The following is a 25981-nucleotide window of genomic DNA, read 5'->3' on the forward strand; positions in this document are numbered from 1 at the left end:
AGTCTGAAGCAATTTCTGATGTCTTTTATTATCCTAATATATAGCTAATTCTATGCTGAGATTTGTATGTATTATTTTATGAATATTTCTCAGAAAGTTTTTTTAAATGTAAATGTTTGACTCTACAACAGGAGAATGAAGGCTTAGGAAGATAAACCCCTGTCTATTCTTACTCATCATGCTAAACAACTCATAGTAGATATATTTCTCTCAATATTTATTTGTTAATGTTATTATTCTAGAGGTTTTTCTCATTGTTTTGAATATCAGATAAAAATTTACTTTTGAACCTCTCTTCTTATGTATGTAATGATTGCTTTGAAGAAAATGCACAATATCTTTGTAATCTTATATCATCTCTTAAATCAGGAGATTCTGTTATATGTATCAACAGTTGTTCCCCCAAAAGAAGTTTCTGCTTTTTGACGTTTCTTTTCTCTTCTAAAATACTTGAATATCACTCAGGCTTACCATCTTCAACATTAATTTGTTTGAATTTAAAATATAACATTGGAGAAGTTTATATTAATGACCTTCAAAGTGATGTGATAGACTATGCATGAATTCTGAATCAGTGTACTGTCAAGCATGGATGCTCAAAAACAAAACAAACAATACGTTCATAAATTAAGAGTATTTCCAGTCAGGTGTGGAGTTATGTTCTTATAATCCCAGCACTTGGGAGACTGAGGCAGGAGAATTGCGGTGAGTTCGAGGCCAGCCTGAGCTACAAACAGAGTTCAAGGTCAGTCTGAACTGCATAATGAAACTGTCTCTAAGAGAAAACACACACACACACACACACACACACACACACACACACACAAAATAAAAGTATTTCCTACATATTATATTAGAGAGCTTCAAAACATTGTTAACATGTTAATATGCCCCAAAGCATCATAATTAGTATACACAAGAGAAATAGTAACAGAAACAAGGAACAAGAAACAAAACTAGAAAGAACAGTTCAGTTATGCTGCCAGATTAGCCCTTAGTAAGAAGGCTTGGATATCTTCCCAAGAACTTTTTCTGATTAACCGAAACAATAAGGAGAATCACCATTAGCTCTCCCTTCACCCCAACCATTTAAAAATCATGTAACTAGCAAGTCTCAAAAATATCATTTGTTTGTTTGTTTGTTTGTTTTGGTGAAATGGGCCTGGGGTTGTGGTAAAAACCCTCATCTCCAGTTCCACAAAGAGTATTAATAATAAAATAAGTAAATAAAAACATTTTAGGTGTTTTATAGGTGGCTTTTGTCCAAGATTTATTCTTTTGGCAAAGCTCAGCAGAAGAAACATCTGTTTAGCTTCAGCTGAGTTTAAATTCGAATGTGCAGTCTTTTCAATTCTCCAGTGAAAAATCTCTAGTAACAGGGAGGTAGGAAAACAGGAAGGAAGAATTTCTACAGACAGGACAAATAATAATTTTAATATTCCTTACAGGCATTTATTTCTCAAGCTTCTGAGCCTGACCTGGTCTGGTTGGAACTCGGAGTTGAGTAATGCCAGCCAACCTCACCCACATCTCTGGAACCACTGTCCTAGTTCAGTCCTGCGGGGGCTTCTGCCTTCATGGGACCTTTATTCCCAAGACATTCTTATCCTCCTCCCCAAAGGGCCACCATCTTTTTATCAATGACCTGAGACGGCTTTTCCTTTATGTCGTTCTGAGTAGATTTTCACCAACACAAAGTTGAATTCCCCTACATCTTCTCGCTCTGTACAGAGAATTCCCTGGTCCTCAGGTCTTACTGTAATGGTGATTCTTAGCTAACGGCCTCCTCTCAAATGCAGGCTACATCAGCTTCTGTGCCCAGGAGAACTGGAAGAAGACGTTACTGTCTTCTGCATTAATCTTGTCTCCTTTAGACCGGGTATAGGCTCCTTAGCCTCGTTAAAGATAATATTTTCCCAAGACACTACCTCCTTCTTCCCCTTGCTGCTGTCATCTGTCAATCTCCTTACAGTGTAGAGATGCATGGCTTTTTGTCATCAAAGCCTTGCCTCACTCATATTGTAGTCTCCATATTCTTTAACACCCATGAATCAGATGACTTTTATCCGTGTCACTCCAGCCACCATTTTATAATGAATCATAAACTTTCTTCCTCTAAGTCTTGAAATTCTTATTCTTGCTTTGCCAGTGCTTCATTCTTGCATCTCTCCCTGAACTTTGCACTTACCTGCTTCCTTTTTTTTTTTCTTCATAAGTCTAGAAAAGGTTGTATATTATTTTACCTGCTCTCTTGCCAGCCCATCACTAGCAGTAATATTATGCAACTTGAACTTCTTTTGTCTCTCTCTAATTCCACAATGAAATAATTTTGAATATTCACCTTTAAATGTATTTTAAGGAAAGAGTTCCCACATTCATCTTTCTGTAAACCACGCGGCACCAGTCAGGGCAATGAACATGCCATGATTTTGCCGAGACAATAAAGGATGTTACATATTCCTTCTATTTTCTGATTCCAAAGTTATGAATAAGTTGATTATGTCAAGCAAAGTTACCTACATTTCTTGAATAACAAAATAAAAGGTGAACCTCCTGTGTTGAGGGCTTCTAAATCCTGGTCCAATACTCATCTCCTTCTCCTTTTCAAAACTGCTTGATTTCATTACTATTGAGTCTAGTTGCTCTCTAGCCTTCAGAAAGCTTTGTGACAGAGTGGTACCCGGCCTTTACTCATGTGTATGTCACTTCTGTGAAGATCTTCCTCTGATGGGATATCCTGCCTATTTTTGTCCCTAATACAGGTACATTTTAAAAATTTTTTAAATTATTTTATAATTAGGTCAAGGTTTTCCACAAACACTTGTAAGATGCAGAACAATCACTTTTACGGGTTCTGAATTCCTTTCAATTTTAGGTTTTTCTGCTTCATTCTAGGCTGTAATTATTCATCTTTTGAAAAGAAAGATTGCTTCCTTAGGTGACCTTATTTTCCATGAGTTTTACATTTTTTGGAAAAAATGAGTGAGCTTTTGACTTGCTCATTCATTCATTCCTATGTTCATTCTTCGTTCACGCATGGGTTCAGGTAACAGCTTACGTAATTTGGCTGCTAAGAGAAGTAGCCAAAGTATAGATAAATAGCTGAGGCATCATAGGATAGAGCTCTTGCTTCAAATGCCAAACCAAAGCAAGGTTTTCTATAGCAATTTAGCCTTTGGAATCACCTTGAGAGACAGTCTTGGATTTGTGTTGTAGATGGATCAAAAGAACGAAAACAGTAGTAACAAAAACGCACAGAAAGAAGGCATTCTAGGGGTGTGCTGTTAACTCAGTGGGTGAATTTGTGTATAGCCAAACATAACAGAATGGTGTATGTTACAATGATCCTAATAGACTTCAGAAGGGTTGCGTTAAAATTTCCATGATAACATATTTTACTTCTGTATTTATTTGACAGTTGCCATCAAGCAAATTAGTCTTCAATTCTTGAAGCAGAATGTAACCTGGACTCTGGTAATAGAGGGTCCTTGCCCTTCCAGTCCTACCCTGTGTCAATTCCTATGTTCTAAAATTCTTCATGCTCTTGAAGGAAAGAATGATAGTATTTGCAGCTTTGCAGAAACTCTTCTGTTATGTTTTGCATTGCCAAAATTGTAGAGACTTATATAAACAGAATAGTGGCATTTAAATCTGTTTTCCCCTAAATTATGTTCAGTTACTAGAAATATGTTAGGCAAATAACTTTGTATTCTATATTTTTCAGTTTCCAACTTGCTGCTCTCTATCATTCTCTTCTCTGCAGAGAATACTGCAGTTTCTTTCTTCCATTACCATCTCTTTCTTCCCATCTTCCTTTGCTCCCCACCCACTTTGGATTAGTCTCCAACGTGAATATTCTAAATAGTAGAGTAAGTCAAGTTCTGGTTTAAAAACAAAACAAAAAAAAAAAAAAACCTCTTAACTGAAAAAGCAAACACACTGAAAAAAAAAACATGTTGGTTAACTTTTTTGGAGTCCAAATTCTGCTCTGTTGCAGAATTCAACATTTCCTCTCACTGGGTTATATCAAGTGCCCCAGTCCATGGAGATGATTGGCATTCATGATGTGTGGGCCTGATAACATGGAGACAAATATTTTCTGTGGAAATGGAATTTTCTCTGTGTGTGGCAGACTTGGATGAGTTCCCTCTCATTTTGGCTAAAGAATTTTTTAGCCCGGCCAATGCAATGGGTTAGTCACAGAACATAAACAGAAAATAGCAAAGCTTTCAGGCACAGTTAAGACTTCTTGTTCAACTTATTTTCTTGACAAAATCCCTCAATTGTTTTAATTCCAAAATAAAAACACATGGCAATGTATTAGAGAAAATATTAAATGACCCTAAAAAGGCCAAGTCATTAGTTGTCTGCTGCTTGTTATAAGTTTCTGAAAATATTATCCACATCAGGTAATTTGTTAAAATGATTCCCTTTTGATTGATTTCAATAGAGACTAATAATACATGTTTGTTTAATATTTAAAATAGTTCCTTAAAGAGATTGTCACTTTTTACAATACCTTTAAATCTTTATTATTGATAAAACATATTAATATGGCAAAAAAATAGCAAGTGTTAAGGAACACTAAGTCAGAAAAGAGAAGAAATACCAGAGTTAAAATAATGCAAACGCTACAACTGCAAGGATGTGATTTCCTATTCTGTTCTTGGTTACAGTGTTTAATGTATGACTGATAATAAAAAATATTGTATAAGTGAATTAACAATAAAGTAGAAGTGAGCTAACCAGGCACTGAATGGATTAGTTGCAAATTCAGTTTCTTCTGGCCTTTTGTGAAACCACTGAATCCTATTCTGTGGGGTCAGTCAACACAGTATGTGGCACAAACAAGGAGATCAAATTATTTGGCTGAATAATATTGATAGATAAATTCGAGATCTGTGTCCCTATTGGAATTTTACAAATAGCTCATTGACCTCTCTGTTCTCTGAGCTTCCCACTCAGGTGATCTTTCTATCCTACCCTAGAATTTCTCACTAGCAATGAGTATGTACACTTCCCACGTCAGTATCCAACACTCAGTATCAAATATATCACCCTCTGGGACCTTCTGTATATGTCTTTAATGATCATTTTTGCAACAATTCTTTGACACCATTAAGTCTGCCTTCTCCTTTTGCCTCTTGTTCTTTGGGGGTTCTTCTTCATTTTCATTGCCTCCATGCCCAGCTTAGATTCTTTCCATAGCAGACTCTGGAAGTCACTTCCATTCATGGCCGGCCTTCCTGCCCTTTACCTCCCCCGCCTACCTCTCCTGTCATACTCTCTTTGCAAAACTTCCGTCTTCCCTGCATTCGGTTCTCAGTCTACACAATATTTTTGATTGAAGAAATGTGGGGATAGGCAACCATGCTACTGTGCTGTCAGATTTCACATTAATTTTGTGGCCCTACAGGTGAAACAGACAGATAGCAGTGCCCAGAATTATTATCATATAGTCCTGGTCAGGTCATTTTCCCATTCTCCAAGACAACCATTTCACACCTTCTCTCCTGTGCCCAAGGCCACTAACTCAGCTTTCAGCTTCAGTCTTGCCCGAAAAATATACAGTGAAAAGGGAGCATTAGGATCTCACCAGCTTCTTAACATTCCCATATTTAAATTAACCTGTTCTTTTCTTTTGGACAGATAGATGATCCTTGCTCTAATCAAGACCAGTCTTTCTTTCTCTATGTTGCCTATTGTTTGTTTTACACTTCTGTTGAAATATAAATACAAATCTACACTTCAATACATCTTATGAAATACACATCTCATATTCATCACCCAGATCGAAGTAGAAAAATGTTTTTATTTCCCTGCCTTATTATGTTCACCAGAGTATCCACAATCCCTTCTTGATCACAGATTTTGTTTGATTTATCTTTTAAATAGACTCACATAACGTGAAGAAATCTTTTCTGCCTTCTTTAATTCAACATTGCATCTATGAGATTCATTCATATTTGTAGAGCAGTTTACTTTTCCTTCGCTTTATGTTATCATAATATGCACATTACAGTATATTAATCCTACTATTGTGTTATTTATTAGACGACAAATGATACACTAAGTGATAGTGTACATTTATGAAAGATGGTTTTAGACATATTTAAGAATGGAATTGCTTTGCTATAGTTTGACAAATGTCCTGATGCTTGGTTACTGCAAGTTTTTTTTTTAATTTTTATTTTATCAGTTTATATTTAGAGTATAATGGTCACATTTCTTGTGGAGAATGGGTGCATAACACATTCTAGTTCTTTTTCTTACCCCATCTCATTAACCTCCATTGATTTTTTCAGCATCAGATTCATTTATTTATCATCTCTTATAAAACTAGATATCATATATACAGACTAAAATTCAGACTAGGACAGTAAAATACATATAAAACATGTAAGACAATTATACTAAATCAAGATATACTTTTAGATACATTGTTAGCACTGGCTTGCAATAGATTTTTTGTCATTCTTTTTTTATATTGTCTTTTATTTCTCACTTTATTTACATATTGAGTTTTTCCTAAATGAAACCATATGACATTTAAGCTTTTGTATCTGGTTTATATCAGTTAACATCAAAATGCATCAATTTCCCTATAAATAATTCAAGTTTATCATATTTTACAGTGAGTAGTACTTCATTGCGTACAGATACTATATATTCTTTATCCATTCATCTTTTGTTGGACATACAGGTTGGTTCCAGGGTTTAGCTATCATAATTGTGCTGCTATAAACATGGGCATACACTGTGGAATGATCTTTTTGCATTTTAAGGGAAAGATTCCTAAAAGGAGAGTTGGAACCTCTAGTTTGAGTTTTCTGAGGAATCTCAATACTGATTTATAGTGGTTTCACTGCTTTCCATGCCCACCAGCTATGAAGAAGGGTTCCCACAGCCTCACCAGCATTGGTTTATTGGTTGATTTATTGCTTACATCTGCCTGGAGGAAGACAGATTCTCAGCATTGTTCTAATTTGCATTTCTTAAACAGCCAGCAAAGTTGAACTTTTTTTCATGTATTTATTGACTATTTGATTTCTTAATTTGAAAAGTGTCTACTCCATTCTGATGCCCATATTTTACTGAGTGTTCAAATTTTGGGGAAAGTCTAACTATTTTGAGTTCTTTATGTATTTTAAATATTAGTTCCTTGGCAATTAGCTAGCAATTTTTTTTGTTTTACTCTGTAGGTTGTCTCTTTACTCTATTGGTGGTTTCCTTTGCTATGTAGAAGCTTTTTAATTGACACAATCCCATGCATTGATTCAAGGCATTATTTCTTATGCCAGGATTTTGTTTAGAAAGTCTCTGCCTACACCTGTATCTTCAAGAATTTTACCTTTGTTCTCTTCCAGCAGTTTAAGTATTTCAATTCTAATGTTTAGATCTTCCATTCATTTCAGTTTTAGTTTAGTACATCCTGAGAGATCTGAGTTTAGGTACTATCTTTGGTATGTGAATAGCCAGTTTTCCCAGCACCATTTTTTGAAAGTTATCTTTCCTCCACTTGAAAGGATTTGGCCCCTTTGTCAAAAATAACATAGATGAGTATACCTAGAGTTGTGTCTGCATCAGCTAGTCTCTTCCATTGATCTATTTTGTTCATTGCCAATAACATGCTGATTTTATCACTGTAGCTTTGTAATGTAACTTGAAGTTTGAGGCTGTGATGTTCCCTGCCTTGCCCTTGTTGCTTGAAATTGCTTTTTTATTCTAGATCTCTTCCAGTTCCATACAAATTTTAAGATTGCTTTTTCCAGTTCTGTAGGAATGTTGTTGCCATTTTTATTGGGATTGCAATAAATATGTATAATAATTTTGGAAGTATGACCATTTTGACTATTTGGTTCTACCTATGCAGGAACAGAAGATGTTTCAATTTTCTGATATACTCTGTGATCTATTTCTGAGCAATATATTTATCATTGAACAGGTCGTTCACTTCCTTAATTAGCTTAATTCATAACTACTTAATTTTTCTTGATAATATTGTGAAAAGTATTGTTTCCTTAATTTCTCTTCTGTTGAGTTTGTAAAGGAATGCTACTGATGTTTGAGTGTTGGCATTGTGTCTTCATACACCGCTGAATTTTGTTTGGAATCTTGGTGGGTCTTGGAGAGGTCTTTTATGTACAACATCATGTGTTTTGCAAATAATGATAATTTAGCTTCTTCCTTTCCTATCCATCTACCTTTTATTTCTTTCTGTAGCCTAATTGCTATAGCTAGTGTTTCTAAAATTATGTTGAACCAGAGTGAAGATAGGACATTCTTCTCTTGTTCCTAAGGTTTAGAGCGAAAGACTTCAGCTTCTCTCCATGGAATTTAGTTTGTCGGAAGTGGCTCATCAGATTGAGATAAAGACCTTCTATTCCTATTTTCTTCATTTTTCTCATTAATGGATGTTGGATTTTGTCAAATGCTTTTTCTACATTTATTGAGATGCTCATGTGAATTTTGTACTTGCTTCTGCTCATGCAGTGTATTATATTTACCTTTTGTGTATGTTGAACCATTTCTGAATCCCTAGAATAAATCCTATCTGTTCATGATTTTCTGTATTCTGTGCCAAACAGTTTTATAGAATGGATATATCAATTTAAACTCCCAGTAGTAGTATATGAGATTTTTCTGTTGCCTGAATTCTCACCAACACTCAGTATCTTCACACTTTTTCATTTTTGCCTCCAGATCAGAGAATGCTGTTATATCACAACACGTTTAGGATCCATTTTGATGACTAATGAATGATGTTAATCATATTTTCATGTATTCCTTACCTATTTACATCAGCCACATATATCTATATAATTATTTAATTCTGATTTTTTCAATTATACTTATTTTTATGTATATTAAGTACCACATGGGTTTATTAGCCATAGATTTGTTAATCTATCTCCAAAATCAGTATCATAAAGATTCAGTACAACATAGATTCTCCCTCTGTATAACCATATCCATATACTACTTATTCACGTCCATACTTTTCATTTTGGCAACCATTAACTGTGCAATATTTAAAAAATTAGACATACCGAAAATGTTATATATATATGGTGAATCTATCTATCTATATAAATATATACATAGTGTGTATATAAATATATATATATATGGAATATAGTATTTTGGAATTGAGGCTTTTTTCTTTTTTTAGCCTCATGATAACTTATTGAAGATTAATCTCAATTTTTATGTATATTAATAGTTCATTCAAGCTCATTTTTAAGCTGACTTTTCTATCTTCTTACTGATTTGCAGAACGCATACACATACTCAACACAAGTTTCGTTTATCAGATAATACAGCACCCCTTCTTATCCTTTTGATAATTCACATATTTATTAAATATGAGTTTTTGAGACATAGTAAAGAAGTTTTTCTTTCCCCCAAATCCTTGAAGTCTTTCTCCTATTTTCCTCCTATTTTCCTTCAAAAGTTTTATTCTTTTGCCCATCTGAAATAAATTATGTATGATATGGGAAAGAAATCACATCATTTTCTTGTAAGATACTTTTCTGTACCATTTATCAAATAGATCACTCTTTAGGGCACTGAACTGCAATAGCACTCCAGAATATTGTAACGAAAATTTGTATTTCTTGCTTAATAGTTCAATGCACACCACTCCTGGGATTATGCTTAGTGCAATTCTGGGAAACTGGATAGGATAATATGTTCTACACACCTCTTTGAATCTGGGTTCCTTCATCAATCAAGTGCACTAATTGGTGTTCTCTCCATAAGTACTTTTTTCCCAGTAGAAGAACAATAACCAATTCTGTATCCACCTCCACCTACGCTTCAAGAACCATCAATTCCTCACAACTCTCTACTTTGTGATTTTTATATTAATACCTTAAAAAGTACTTCGTGTACCCTTATTAATACAAAGTCATACACTGTTACTTTCCTAGGTGCAGATACACTTCATTATCTAACATTTCATTGGCAAAAGTAGAAAAAGCATAGGAAGAATTGGGCAGTACAGAACTGCCTTACCTTGATGTTGTTGGAAATTTGCTTTCTTTTAACTTTTGCTTTCTTTCTCTAGTTCCTCTCTGTTAACATTCTCATCCATTGAGTAATGTGGAAATTTGAAAGTATTCTCATACTTCCATTGTAGAAGCTATTACTGCTAAGTTAATCAAAACAAACACACGAGATGCTATCAGTCTGCCATCCCAAGTACAGTCTTGTGAACTCTGAGATGGTAGAATTATACAATTCCAAACAACATAGCTGTCAAAATTCCAGAGTAATTCTGGTAGAAACAATACCATGCTTCTCTCTCAGTCCTCATTCAGTTTTGAAAAACAAAACAAAAACACCTCAAGCCATTACCTGTATCTGCAAGCTTCCTCTTTAAAAATAAACTTTAAATTACATGATTTTAAAATAATTCACACTAATTCTGTTAGTATCATCTATCATAATCTCTGCTTTCATCTTTTCAACTACTTTTGGAGGTAATTTTTACAGTTTTTTTGTGCTTTATCATTGGCTTTCTTGGTTTAATGAGACCAAACCAACTCCTCTTGCTGAAATTTATTAATCAGTTTTACAAGCTTTATAGCCAGAACTAAGTACACCAATGTAAAATAATGTAATGATACCTCGAAATCAACCATTACCATCAGTTATTTTAAGAAAAGCCAAATATCCAAATATAAGTCTTTTCTTGGCCCTATAAAATAAAGTAAATGAAATCTTTCCCTATATAAAGTATGAAAAAATTTGACTTCTTTACAATTAGTGGGGACATAGAGAGTAAACCCAGAACTAACAATGTAGGGTTTTGTTTTCCCAGAAATAATCAGTGATTACACACAACAGAAACATTTTGTCCCAACTCAAGTAGGCAGAAACACAACTCCTTTCCAATCTCGCAAATTTTTCTCATACTCTTCATGTAAGTATCCTGATGATGCACTGTCTAGACTTCCTGGAACAAGTGATGGAGCCTGGAATTTATTCTGCGGCTTTGAAAATGATTATTCAAAGCTCCTACACACTTCCATTATGAAACCCACTGGCTTAAGAGTGTGTAAAAGCTATGAGCTGTAACTTTGAGCTTCTACTAATGGGAATCTTTTATGGATTCATTTATTTTATCTGCACTATCACATTATAACATGGTTCTCATCAGGTGTTGTATCAAAAATATCAAGCAAATATTATATATAGTTTATATATAACTTTTATATATATATAAATATATAGTTATATATATATATATATATATATATATATATATATATATAACTTTTTTAGCTTATAGGAAGTATCAATAAAATAAATTAGGTTAAAGGATATAAATCCATTTTTGTTATGGTTTTAATAAGTAATCTATGAGAATTTATCAAGTCAAAAGGGCAGAACTGATATCACAGACCTTTTATCTTTTGTTAGTTTGATAAAATAATAGCATTGTCAACCGCCCAAATCTAAACAATATTTGTGCAGCCTGTTTTATTGAATCTAAGTGCAGCTCTTAAGAAAATCAAAGTTGGAATCTTCGAGAAAAAGTTCAGTTACCTGTCATCAATAATCAAAACTGAGAGTTAGGCTTATACAGAGCTGTAGCCATTTCCTGTAAGTACTTGCTCTGAATTTTACAAGATCACCATTCTTTAGGCTTCTCTCTAGAATGTATAAGTTGAACACAGAAGCACTTCACTGTTACAGTTTATTCACAGATAACAGTCTTTAGGGACATAAAATTCCACATTGACTTGCTTAAAAACTTTCTTAATTTTTAAACAATTTTCTCAAAATCTATCTACTAATTTGCCAATGACAAAAGAAAAACAATCAGAAAGATTTGTTCCATTGAATGATATACAAAGCAACCCAGATAGCACATTGAACTGAACTCATCTTTTTTATAGCATAAAACCTGCAGTATAAAACCTGTTTTATAGCATAAAACAAGACCAACATAAAATTGAGATACTAGAGTAGCTTATAGAGTAGTCCTTATAGAGCTTATAGAGTAGTCCTTCTAAAATGAAAGTAGGTATTACCGTTACAAAGTAAGGATAAAATGTAAGCAAACAATAAAATATTAATCAAAGGCATATTAGCTTATATTTTCTTAAAACTGCAATTAATAAATCCTATTGATAAAAAGAAATCAGTATCCATACTATGGGGTAATGATCAGAAGAAAGCTCTTAGGATCTTTTTTTACTTAATTTTAAAGGTAATAAAAAAGTTGCTAAATCATGGATCAGAGGAACATGTGTTTGTTCTCACGATGTGTGAATCTCAGTTCCTTCATTTGTAAGATGGGTGAAATATCCTGCCAGACTCAAAGAACTGTTCTAAAGGGAAGTATGAATTAGTCCATTAAGCAGTTCAGCTCAAAACTAGTGAATATTATGGGAAGATTAAAGACCTGTTGATTTACTTTTATACAAATAAAACAAACATGAAGTTTTGCATACCTGAATTTAAAAAAACTAAGCTAAATGTCGCATAAAATACTCTCATTAGCCATACTGCCTAGTAATTCTTTAGTTGCACAGGGAGATATAAATACTGTAATTGAATTACCTCTTACGTTACCTGATAAATGATCTATACAGTCATAGGTCATGTCCCTACTGATCTCTAATTCACAGAAATACCTCCTGACAGACCTGAGAGTGGAGTTCAGATGGATGGATCAAAGTAGCATCATGAGTGCTAGAGACATCTTCCTATGGGAATATCATACATCCTAACTTGTTAGGCTCAATTGCAGTTTTAAATACTAGTTCTAGAATGGAAAATTTCAAGTGGTTGAAGGGATGATATGCTAGTATATAGTACGTCATGACCACGACCAAAGATAGAACATAAACTACCACAGTATCAATTGTGTACTTTGATGAGTTCATAGTGGGCAAAAACATTACCATAATTACTATAAACTTGCTAGGATTTTTAAGATTCAAGTAAATATTTTCCTAAGGGGTATTCCTGCAGCACTAGGTCTAAGCAAATTTCATAGATACTACAAAAATGAAGTTTTAGAATTGTTTTAATCATGATAAAATGAGCTTTTGTAAAACATGACTTCTCAGAATTTTTATTGTATGTTTTAAAAGTAGGGCATGATTATATAGCATTGCTCAATTATATTGGAACTTAGAAAACTCTCCTCTCAATATATGTAGTGATCCAGGTATCCATTGTGAGGAATGTTAACTTTAAGGATATTTAGAATCCATAGACAATGTCAAATCATCTACTTGAAATGGCCAAGGAAATGTTTTACAGTGTAATTCCTGGAGCAATTTTGTTGACGAGGCAGAAGGCTGACTTTTGTTCTAGATGTGAAACCAGGTTGGTTGAAATGTGATGTCGGGGCTGGGAATTTAGCTCAGCGGCATAAGTACCTGCCTTGCAAGCAGGCGGTCGTGAGTTCGATCCCCGGTACCGATAAAAATGAAAAAGACAAAAAAAAAAAAAAAAAAAAAAAAAAAGAAATGTGATGTCTGAGTTCTGTTCTTAGATGAAAAATTGATAGTAATTGAACACCTTTCTAATGAAGGACACAAAAGCCGTGGTGAGAACAGTTAGCTAAGGTAGTTAAAGCTTATACAAATACATTGTGAGTGGAGGTAAAATTAATATTGTGATGAGTTAAGAAGTAAGTGATATGCTTGATGTTTTAACTGGAAAGGGAAAGCATTCTGATTATATCTTTCCTTTAGCTACTGAATGATTGTTTACTGAATTCCAGAAATTTCTTTGTGTATTAAGAGATGTAAAAATGCATAAACCATGGCCCGTGACTTTAAGGAGATGATAGTCTGGACACTCTAATAGAAGAATGGTGAATACAATAAGGACATAGAGGATAGATTATAGAAGTCACTGATAAATTTCAATCACAAAACTAAATTACCAATGTTATTAGACCTTTCAAGCAAATAGCTCTTTGTTCACTTAAAAAGTAGTTTTCAAGTAGGTATGAGTTTCTCTTTGTTATTTTAAGAACACATAGCTTATAGGAAACAGTTTGGTTTGTTTGGTTTAGGCTGCTTTATTAAGACTACCTCTAATTTTAGAAGTTAGAGTGTTTTTAGGATGGAGGTTCCATTTATTCCATTTTTTACTGTAATTTTCCATGAATATTAAGCAACTGCAGTAGGCAAGTTAGTCTCCATCAAAATATTTCCCTTCAGTTAAATCATGTCTCTTGAATACTGAAAGTGGTATGATACACAGTACAAGGAATTTATCTTTTTGATTCCTCTGCATGGCTTTAATAAATTATCTGAACAAATTCAGAGAAATAGATTCAGAGGCTTTTGATTGCCCATCAGAATAATTCCTTTATCCTTTATGAACTGAAAAACTTTGTTTCCTGAGTTGATTCTAGTTATGAAGTTTTGTAATATTGTCACTTTTAGAAGTGAGGAGCATGGTTAATTCCATAGAATTTACAGGGAGTGTATGTGTTAAAAATGAGAATATGGGTCATATTTTGTGTTCATTAAATGAGCTCCCATTCTTCTTTGCAAAAATACATTTTGTGTCGAATACATATTTTATTAAACATCACAACATATAGAAAATTATTTAGCTGTTTTATTACTTATCCCAGTAATAAAAGTTCTGAGAATTAGAAGAATTGGAAAAAGTAATGACACTGACTTAAAATGAAATAGGAGAAGGAAGCAAAGAAAACTTCATCCTTAGCTCCAAAATGACATTTGCCAAATTTGAGTAACGTAACATAAATTTTTTCTTGCACTATTCCTCTAATTTTAATTAGAAAAGAAATAACTACTAAGATTAATATATTAAGTCATTCATTCAACAAATACTTGTTGAGAGCCTACTGTATGATAGACACTAGCAATAAAATGGAGAAAAACATTTTAAAAAGTGAAACAAAATAGATGTCACCCTAACCCTTGTTGGTGTTTAGATGTGAAATGTGAAATGTTGGAGATGTTTAAAATCATAAAGTGAGGACTGGGGCAAAGTAACTTGAACTGATATTGTAAAATTGAAGATACTATTCTGTTAGTATTGAATCAGAAAAGAAAAGCTTATTTATTGCTGGTTTGGGAACCTGTCTTATTTTTGGTCAAAACATAATTTGACTAATCATGTATTGGCCGTGGCCCATACATCTAAAATAGTCTCTTGTGGTAATTGATTTTCTGTGTGGTTGAAACCCCAGGTTTACATGCATTTTTCTTTGATTTCCTCTAGTATATGACTGCCGCAGCTCCTATGCAAGGGACCTACATTCCCCAGTACACGCCTGTGCCTCCAACAGCTGTTTCTATTGAAGTAAGTCTAATCCTGTCTTCCAGAGAGACAAAGGGAAATGAGTCTCAGTTATTTATACTGTGGTTCCCTATAACACAAGAAATCCTCATGTCTAAATTGTGTGCTGGTCTGAAATTTGTAGTCCAAACTCAGTATATGAAAGTATGTATACTTACCCTATCGTGCCTGTGTTTTGTTTTGCACATAAAATGAACTAACCTGATACAGAAGTCTGAAGGAAGGACACATTGCACATTTAAAAATCCAGAGAATAAACCACTACTCTATAAAGTGGTAGACGTAATACTCAGTAATAGGGAGGAAAAGCTGTTTGAATGTACTAGATCTCCAGTGTCTTTTTTCTCCAAGAGAGTTCCTAGCTGCATTGTAACACCCTGGAATTTGTTAAAAACACAAACTGTAAGATCCTACTCACCCCTGCTGGATTTTAATTTTTCATTTTAAGATGATTTCTGAGTGACCCAGATGCACATTAAAATGTTAGCCATCCATACTAGTGTGCTAATTCTCAAACTTTTCCACACATTACAATTATTTGGAGAACTTTAAAAACACTGATTCCTGGATTCTATCCCTAGAGATTCCTACTGATTTATCTTGAGAATGTAGTACACATCCAGGTTTTTAAAAGATTTCAGGTGATTCCCATATATTCCAAAGATTAAAAACCACTGCCCTGGTAAATAGTGTAACTCCATAGTACGATGTTTACCTAGCATGCATGAGGCTCTGGCTTCAATCCCTGATACCACAAAACAGAAATGCGCACACAAAAACAGTAAAACTACTGTTCTTCTAAGTAAGTCATCACAAATTTGTAGCTCTCTATAGACAGGAAAGAAACAGGTGGATCACTATGATCACTGTATATGTAACAAATGAGAATAACGGTGAATCAATATACTCTAAACCTATTTTGCTGGACAAAGCCTCAAGCTACATAGAAAAGGAGAAAGAATAGTGCTATGCAAAGAATGGTAAAACTTTTAGATGTGTATTTTCTCTGGTTCTACACATTGTCTTTCAATGTGTTTTCTTTCCCCTTTTCTCAATGCACACGTACATTGTTATCACAGTGCATCTCTTGTCACCAACTGAAAATCTTTGGGAATTGATCTCTTTGCTACTTCATAGCTTATCCAGTATACAGGGTAATTAAACCACTGCACACAAAAATGCACCAATAAAGAGACTGATGGAAACCCTTAGAGACTAATTGGATCTCTTCAAAAAGGTATTTATTTATTTTTTTGTGTGTAGTGTGTGCTTGCTTATATTAAGGTATAGAAAGTGCAGATGCTTAATAGAATACTGCTATGTAGTTTAGAAATCCAAGAGCATGACATGTTTAATGCTTTTGTGTGTTCTAGATGTATGGATCTCAAAACAATGGACCATATTAAAAAGTTTTAATTGGATCTTCAGAATTTGAAGACTATTGTGATGAAATTTCACATTCTTGGTTAAGTTTATCTATTAAAAACACCTACACTCTGAGGTAGTAATTTGGACTTTCCAGGCACTGTAAGCATAAATTTCTGCCATATACTTGCATTTCTGTATGCCTACACCAAAAGCATAGGCTTAACTAAATAATTAGCACATTTTAATGATTATAAAATAATGAAACATAGTTGATGGTATTTCCTATTAATAATAGTCTAGTTATAGTTAAATGCAGAGTTTGGAAAGAAGAAATTCACTGAGAAATATATAAATGTATTCTGACACATGCCTTGAATTTTGATTTATGAAGTAAAACACTGATGCATTGTCTATGTAGAAACAGTTATCATTCTCCTGTATTCAGATAAATAAATGTTGGTGGGATGCTCAGAAAAATACACAACAGCAAACAACCCTTTAAGAAAGAAAACAATAGATGACTGTAGGGAGATTTTTTCAGATTCTAAAGAAAAAATTCAGGGATTTTTAATGACAAAGGACTGACCAAGAACTCATCACAGCAGATATCCAACACATTGCCCCCAAGTCTATTAATAATCAGATCAAATCATCATCACCTATCACTCCCATGGCATCAAACCTATGCCCCTGCTGATGAAAATGCTAGAAATCTGTTTTTGCCAGCATCTGTGAGAAACAAAACACAGGAGACAGTGATAGAAAGGCAAACCAAAATTAAGGACAAAATTATTTCCCCACTTTTTTTCTTAAGACCACTAAATAAATTGTACTTCATGTCTTACAAAATAAAGCAAAGTAAAATAAATCAAATTATTGAATGGAAAAATTACTCAGCACACTCTTTATGAAAACATCTGATCTTTACTGTGGATTTTTATTAATGCCAGAGTCCACTGGTTTGCTAAAATGTCTATAACATTTGCTATACCCCAGCAGCTTGTGTGAGTATACTAATACTTATAGAAATCATGAATATTTTTTACTAATAAATTGTCACTTCATATGATTTATACAACTAGTATTTAAAAGTTGCAAGAACAGGCAAAATGATTTTCTGATTTCTTGGGTACTCCAAGAACGTCCGATTACACTGTTTATTGGCATCACATCAAGACAACTTCTTCAACCCCTATCTAGACACACACCGATGTTTTCTTTTGAGTACATATCGTGACTTCACACAGTTGACAGCATCCCTGCTCAAACCCAACACAGGGGTATTTACCATCTCTGGATGAGGACCCTTTGCTTTAAGCAAATAAGGCTTTTGTGTACTTATTTGCCTCCTTAGGGTGTTGTTGCTGATACCTCTCCCCAGACAGTGGCACCTTCTTCCCAGGACACCAGTGGTCAGCAGCAACAGATAGCGGTGGACACGTCCAACGAACACGCACCTGCATATTCTTACCAACAGTCTAAGTAAGTCTGGGCTATGCTGAACTCTTTCCTTCAAGATCAAGTATCTTGAAAGTACTCTTTCTGGTGTATCTGTTACTTTATGTTGCAAAGAAACAACCCCAAACTTAAGGACTAGTATATATTTAGCTCATAATTATGTGGCTGGTTTGGGCTGCCTTCAGGAGAGTGTCTCACCTGATCTTGAGTGAACTCAAAGCATGTAACTTGGCTCCAGAGAATTGACTGGCTGTTGAGTAGGGTAAGAAAATGATTGAGCCACATATTTCTGCTTTTCCAGCAAATAAATTTACAGGGATTCTCAGAATTCTAAGAGTAAGCATTCTTGAGTTTTCCTTATCATTCCTCAGCTATTGTATTGGCTCATTGGTCAAAGCAAGTCATATGGTCAGAGTAATTATAGGTTATTTGTTACTAAAGAAACACATATACTCATTTTAGAAAATAATCTATTATATATTCTTGGCAAAGTTGCAGCATTCGCATCTGAATGTGTGGGGTAAAGTGGCATTTTGTTCTCAGTCTCCTTACGATTAAATGAAGATAATGATACACCGTTTGCAAGGTTCCTTTAGACATCCAATTAAACATTTGTGAAAAAGGATATTGCAAAATACAAAATAATAGATTCTCAGGTATTAACTGGTAATATGAAGTAGTAATTTATTCTTGATGGTTCCTAAATCATTCATAAAGGAAAGTACATTTGACTTTGTAATCAGAAAATAATTTGAGATCTTTGTGGTGAGACCAAGGGAATTAACGAAGGAAAAGCCTATAGAAGAGGCCTTGGCACGTGAACTATTTTGTAGATAACAGTCAAACCCTTGGAGAAGAATGAATTCCCAGCTGGTCCTCCCTGAAGAATCTGGCTCCACTTCTTTGTCATCATTTTGCTTGTGAAAGAAAAATACTACTCAGTTACTCATTAAAAGAACAAAAAGGATTTTATTCAGGATAATTTCATTATGTGTCAAGACTATCACAATAGGAGACAGAAACTGGGCTCAACTTAGAATGCAACAAAGACAGCTGGATATGCATAGGCAATCAGTAGAGAGACAGGGTCAGAGAATCAAAAAATACCACATCAAAACAGCAGGGTAACGTACCTATTACTAACCTGAGTTAAAAGCATTTTTATTGAAAGCAGATCAAGAATTGATAAATGAATTGTTAGCAATGAAGAAACTGATCAGACATTGAGAATGATTAAATATCAAAGGTTGAGGATTCTGTCAAGAATTGACCTAAACTGTGTAGACCAGGCAAGGACAGGGTCTAGGCATCGTCAAGAAAAGAGCTGAGAATAGCAGGATTGAAATTTGGCCAAGAGAATCTTGTGTACCTTCCTTACACATTAGGAGACTTACTTATTGTTGCGTTAATCAAGGCAATGGAATCTTCTGAATGCAGTCTAGTTCCTAAGTTTAGCTGTAAAAGTTAAATTGGCTCAGATCACTAGTTAACAAATATAAAGTATAGCTATTGTTATCAATCAAAACTTTCCAAAAATATTGTGACTGAGTAAATCAGGCTATTTTCCTTTTTTCAACTTCCCTACACCCTGTATGAATCACTTGTCATTCAATAAACAACCTGGTGGTCTTAACTCTCTGATCAGGCATATTACATTTTTATTTTATCCTGGTCTGTGGGTTATATGTGGAAAAAGTATCATATATATTCTATGTGAAAGCAGAGTGAAAGACACTGGTGGGAAATGAGAGACTATGTATACTGACTGATTTTATGTGTCAATTTGACTGGGCTATAAAGTCCTCAGACTTTTGGTGAAGCATGATTCTGGGTATGTTCATAGAGGTGACTTGGGATGAGATGAAAATTTGAGTCAGTAAAACAGAGTAAACTGAATAAAGCAGATCGCTCACCTTAAGGTAGGTGGCCCCATCCACTGAGTTAAAAGCATGAACAGAACAGAGAGACTGGGCCTCCAGGAATGAAAGGGAGCTTCTGTGTGAATGCTCGAGCAACAGCACTGGTCTTTACCAGCTTTTGGACTGAAGTGGAACATTGACTTTAACTTGGATTTTGAGTGCTGGCATTTACAACACCAGCTCTCCTCCTCTTCCACTTTCAGACTCAGCCTGAAACTATGCCATTGGATCTTTGGTCAGCCACACCTCCCCCTACCCTTCCTGTTTTTGCATGTATTTATTTTATTTTTATTTTATTTATTTATTCACTTGGTACCAGGGATCGAACTCACAACCTCGTGCTTGCCAGACAGGCACTTATTTTGCTGAGCTAAATCCTGGCCCCGTTTTTATATTTATCTATCTTCTTCAAACTAATACGGGCAATTGAAAACAGGGCCTTTACCTTTACACCAAGCTATATCACCAAACTCCTACCTTTTATTTTCTACTTTCGGACATGGTCTTGATAAGTTACCAACACTGGGATCAAATTTATGATCCTCTTCTGTTAGCTGGCCATCATGCTATATTTATCTTTTGGTCTGTTTCACTAGAAAACCCTGACTGATATACAAGTATACTTCATAAGGCTCAGTGAGTAGGCAAAACTTGCCTCGAATCTCCTAAATCATAATGAAGAAATGAGCAGTTTTGTATCCTAGAACTTTCCTGTTCATAGTTAAATTTCTAGATAAATGAACGCAATGTTTCTGTTCATCCAACCATCAATTATTTATTGGTCATCTACTGTTAGACAACCAGCATTTCTAGGTGCTAGGAAAAAACCAATGGAAGACATATATTTCTCCCCACTCTTTTGGACTTTAGTTTCTACTAGCAAGAGACTCATATACAATGGGTCAATCAAAAACAATAAAAAAAGAAACAGTTGCAAAGCATATTATTCAAAATTTTTCTTCTGATAGAAGTGATCAGTTAAAGTTCTAGGATTTAGTATGGGAGCAGGCCTCTTATACTGCTGGGGACTGAAAGTGATTTTAAAGTTAACCTCGGAGAGACTGGAGACAGAGCATTCTAAGCAATGGAAATTGGCTTTTAGAAAACTTGGGGAGGGAAACATGAGGCTGGAGTGTCCTGGACTAGAGGAGCGAGTAGCAGAGGAATGTGGATAGGCCAGCCATCATTAAGCCCTTGGAAACTTGACTTTGTATAGGATAATTTATTCAAACTGAGCTCAGAAATCAATGTAGCGCTTTCAAAAAAAAGTTTGATCATTTTTTTCATGCCTAAGTCTTATAACCTGAACAATTACTTGTAAGATAAAAATATGCAATATATTAATTAGCATTAATTTCCTATATGGTTTGAAATTCTGTATCCTTTCTATCTTTAGTTTTGCTTTGTTTTTAAATTTAAAAAAAAGAAGTTACAAAAAATAAAGTTATATGATTTGGCTTACATGAAATGACTTTACCACCAACATGCATATAGAAGATGTAAATCTCCAACCTGGACTGGCACCCCCAGCCCCAGCCTCGGAACCAACAGAAGCATTAATCTATTCAGGGAACTCAGCTCTGCACTCCTTGGAGGCTGCCATCCACAAACACAGGAAAGGGGGAAAACTATGAAAAGGTATTTTGCAGGACTAGAGACATCTGCAGACACCCAAAAATTTTACCAGAGACACTTGACGGTCTTTGCCCACTGGGACACAGGCTGCCAGAACCGATTAACCACAGATATTTGCTAAACCTTTCTCCTGCCCTCTTTGCAAGCTTATGAAAGGAGCACACAACTTTGTTGAGGCAGAGATCTTTGTTGCTCTCTCTGCCTACCTGCACCCAGGTAATAACGCGCCAAGGAGTTGCTTTCACAAAAGCCTGTCATTTGGTCTCCTGCCTCATGTTTTAGTACAGAGGCGAGTATTTCAAGGATTATTTTTAAGATGCAAGTTTCCCCCATCTGGCAACTCTGAGGAACCTCTGCTCCACCCCAACTAATGAATTGAGCTATAGTTTTCCCTCCTTGTCATTCCACAGGAGACATTCTCTTGTTTCTCAAGGATGTCCTCATTTGGGAATACAGTACCTTTCCATGATCATAGTATGATGTGACAGGGGAGAAAGTTCTGTCTGACTCACACAGAGCACCCCTATCTCACAGATTCTCACCTCCAGGTCCAGGTCCTAGTTCCCTTAGTAGTACCGGTATCACACCAGTTACTGTAACAAGAATTGTCTCTCTCCTCAAAACTTAACAATCTAGGGTGGAATTAAATCTATCCATAGCAAAGGCATACATATCTTAACTGTAAAAATGAAAAAGTCTTGCAAAAGTCTGTAGTAAGAGGAGAATGCATTTCATTTCTCCTGGATTGGTATGCTTCAATGAAGATCACATCAAATGGAGAAGGTCTTGCAGGAAACAGTACATTCCAGATGGTGTCACAGTTTGACCCAAATCCAGGGTTAAAGCAGGGAGGATTTCCTTAAGAAGTGGAAGGACAGTAGTAGAATGTCCTAGAAAGGCACACCCAGATTCTAATATCAGATGCCATATTGAGGCGCTTGGACAGCATCTCCTTTTTTCTATCTTTTCTTCTAGCTGAGGAAAAGCAACAAATTAGGAAGCAATGGAAATCAACAGTCTGATATTGCTCTGGTTCAGGCAGGAAAAACAAAAAGGGATTGTGATGGAGGACTAGGAAGGTACAGTAGAGGGTCAGGTTGAAAATCAGAAAAATAAAGACTTTACAATTCTAGAGCAATCAAGGAAGTCATTGACCAATAACAGAGGCAGATAAGACAAAAGTCTCAGAGGGTCTGGCTATAGAGATGGACAAGAAATTTAATTATCTTTACAGTGATTCAATTTCAAGATTTATCCTTGAAATATGTGAGGAAGTCTGAGTCTGACAACATACAACTTTCATGGTTTAAATGTGCTTAAAATGGGGTTAAAATGGGGTTTTACCTCATTTGCATTGAGCTGTGGAGTATTATACACTTAAGTTTCAAAAGACCATAAATATCCAGAATAAAATCCTCCATCCCATGTTCTCATGCTGATAAAAATGATGATGACTTCCTTGTTTGAAGGAATAGGCTTTCGCACAAAGGAATATACGTTATAGGGATGTTCTCCAGGTCATGATCCTTACTGCAACAACCAGAGAGAAAAGCACCTTGCAATATGGAACATTTCCAAAGTATAACATGAAAAAATCACATGCATTGCCTTGCAGAGAGTCCTTTAAACTGATAAAAAAATTAACAGGTCTTTTTTCTATCCTTACTTTCCTCTTTGTGAAATGCAAAAAGTGTTGAGCCTCTGACTTGAAACAACAAAATATTAATTGAAAAAGAAACAACATACCAAGAGAAATACTTTTGAAGATTATCAGTTTTACCAATGTCAGCCAAGGAAATCTAACCTACATCTTGGTAATACATGAGATTTTTCAAATAATGCACTGGAAATGGAGCTAAATATTTACTTTACGCACACAGTGCTCTTTTTCATCAGTAACCTTCACAGGAAAAAGTTTGAGGGATTTAAATCACTCAGGGTGACAGTTATCAAACAAGCATTCCCTAGAAAGCAGGCATATAACAGCTTATACAGATATAAGTGTGTTTAACAAGTCTGCTGTGCTTTTTAAAGTTATCTGATTATACCCACCATGAGAAATTCAGTCTGACTACATTTGACCATTTTCTAGACATGGGACTATATTATCCTCAGTGGGGCTACCAGACATCTACTTCATGACAGTTTTGTTTTGAGATCAAGCCTCCAGCAATTTCCTGAAGTTAGTTATAGTCTACTATGGATGTCCCTAAGATCCTTTTATGTTCCTTCCTGTTGCAATATATTGGAAAAGTATTTCTAAGATAATTTAGCCAATCCACATTATTTTAAACAAGCCAGATTTCACAAGCAGCAGCTCATTTCCAACATCATTATGATAATTAACATGCCCCTACTTTCATCAGGCAACCCATTTCTAACCATCATTATGCTAATTGAGATATGGATAGCTTACAGTACTTGGTACAAACCTCTGGCCTTTCTCATTAAATGCTAGCTAACCTCCTGTGGGTATGACATTCTGAGGAGGCAACTTAGTGCCCCTGAAAAGCAGCTTGAGGCTTCACATATACCTTCAACATCCAAATGTCTACACTAAGGATACTGTAAGAAAATGACAGCATCACAACCAAAGATCACAAAAGAAAGGTGGATGCAATGCAAATAATGAGTCTATGAATAAGAGAGAGTGTATTTGGGATCTATCAGTAAATATTTAAATATTCTGAATTCTACGAGCTAGCTAAAACAGTACTTTGCATTTTGTATTTGTGGAGGGATTTTTTTTTCCCCATTGTTAAGAGAATCTATTAATGCAAAAGGGACTCTGAGCTCTTATCACACTAGGAGGAAATGATGTCTTCATTCTATCAAGGAAATTTTATGAACATTCCAATTCCTATTCAAATTACCTGTTTTTCTTTATGTTAAGCAGTAACCTTAAACATAAATAGAATCTAAAGAGAATGTCTTCAAATAAAGTTAAATCTAATATGTGTAATGGTTCTTATTCTAGCTTTGTATATTCAGTTATCATTCACTTTATTGGAGCCTGAATATCTTCTTTTTTAAAAGTGTGAGAATTAGATCATTGTTCTCCAAAGATGTGAGCTATGGCCCTAGTACAGAGGTAGGACTTACCAATAGACTCAGGAGTGAGGGTTAGAAAGCTTCTGCAGCCTTTCCTTGTTCAAATGTTTTGGAATACCCAGCTACAGTCTAAAGGAAATGTTTACCTTAATTGCAGTTCTCTTCAAAGTCTTCAAAGTAGAGTAAAATATGATAATAATATACATGACCTCTCTTCTATGGGGCCAAATACATACTCCAGATGTTTTACTGCTTGACAGAACAGGGTGTGTGCTGTCTTCTTTCTGTAGATTTCCAAGACAGTAAAATCTAAAATACTACAGAAGCGTAATAATATATTGATTATCCATTAGTAATTTTGATATTAATGTAAAACATTTTAGACTTCCCTCCCTCAAGTATTTTTTTTTTTTACATTGGTGTATGCATTGTGCCCTACCTAATCTTTAGTTTACCTGTGGCTAATCCAGCAGTGAAAATGCAGTATGCAACTTTTCCAAACTCTGGACCATGAAATACTGCTGTTTACATAATATCTATCACATGAAATTAGTCTGTAAGCAATTACTCTGAGAAGTACTGAATCATTAAATTATTTTAAAAAATAGATTTTGGAGATTATAGTTTGTTATTTCTCAACCTAGTCATTCTGCTGCTGTTGAAGAGAAGATTAAAGAGAGAATTTAAAATGACATGTTCTTAAATCCAGAAAATTATCAGCCGACAAATATTCACTCTGACATTAAAAAATCATTGCATTACCCTTGGAATTGAAATCTAGTTTTATTCTCCAAATTTTGTCTGGCTAACTGAACTTCCATGAACATCAAATTCCTACACATTGTCAGTATACTGATAATGTGTGAATTGTACTTATGAGTCGTATTATGTTCTATGTGCAGGTACTTTACAATTTGTGCATGATTATAGTACTTAGCTCTTTCACGTAAATTAATTTTAAATTAAATATATTCTTCTTACTGATGAGCGCAGCGTGGAAAATGTAGAATTGCGTTTTTATGAGTATCAGTGCAGTCACTACATAAATGTGCATATCACCCTTTAGCTAAGGCAGACACAAGTAAATTTTAATTGTATTAAATAGCAATATTTTCCTTCAAACTTCAGTTAGGAATGATGAATATTTAAAGTTCAATCATTTGTTTTTGTGTGGCAGTGAGACTACTTTATGGGCCAAAAAATTACGAAAGAATAACAAGAAACAATCATATAAGGTTATA

The 25981-nt window shown here is 34.7% G+C and overlaps 1 protein-coding gene across 11 annotated transcripts in view; it reads left to right on the forward strand.

Moving 5' to 3' along the window:
* Window positions 1-25981, forward strand: part of Rbms3 (RNA binding motif single stranded interacting protein 3) — a 753628-nt gene that overhangs the window by 718931 nt on the left and 8716 nt on the right. For 7 of the 11 annotated variants that reach the window (XM_063257078.1, XM_063257079.1, XM_063257075.1 and 4 more), the window contains 2 exons: window positions 15232-15312; window positions 18032-18159. In XM_063257078.1, coding sequence (XP_063113148.1) covers window positions 15232-15312; window positions 18032-18159 — 209 coding nt within the window. Of the gene's footprint in view, window positions 1-15231; window positions 15313-18031; window positions 18164-25981 lie in introns of those variants that run through there. The other 4 variants (XM_063257076.1, XM_003480157.4, XM_013144016.2 and 1 more) reach the window with 1 other exon arrangement.

This window comes from Cavia porcellus, unplaced genomic scaffold (assembly GCF_034190915.1).
Source record: "Cavia porcellus strain 051 isolate PalLab524CR breed Dunkin Hartley unplaced genomic scaffold, mCavPor4.1 scaffold_10, whole genome shotgun sequence".
Classification (NCBI taxonomy): Eukaryota; Metazoa; Chordata; class Mammalia; order Rodentia; family Caviidae; genus Cavia; species Cavia porcellus.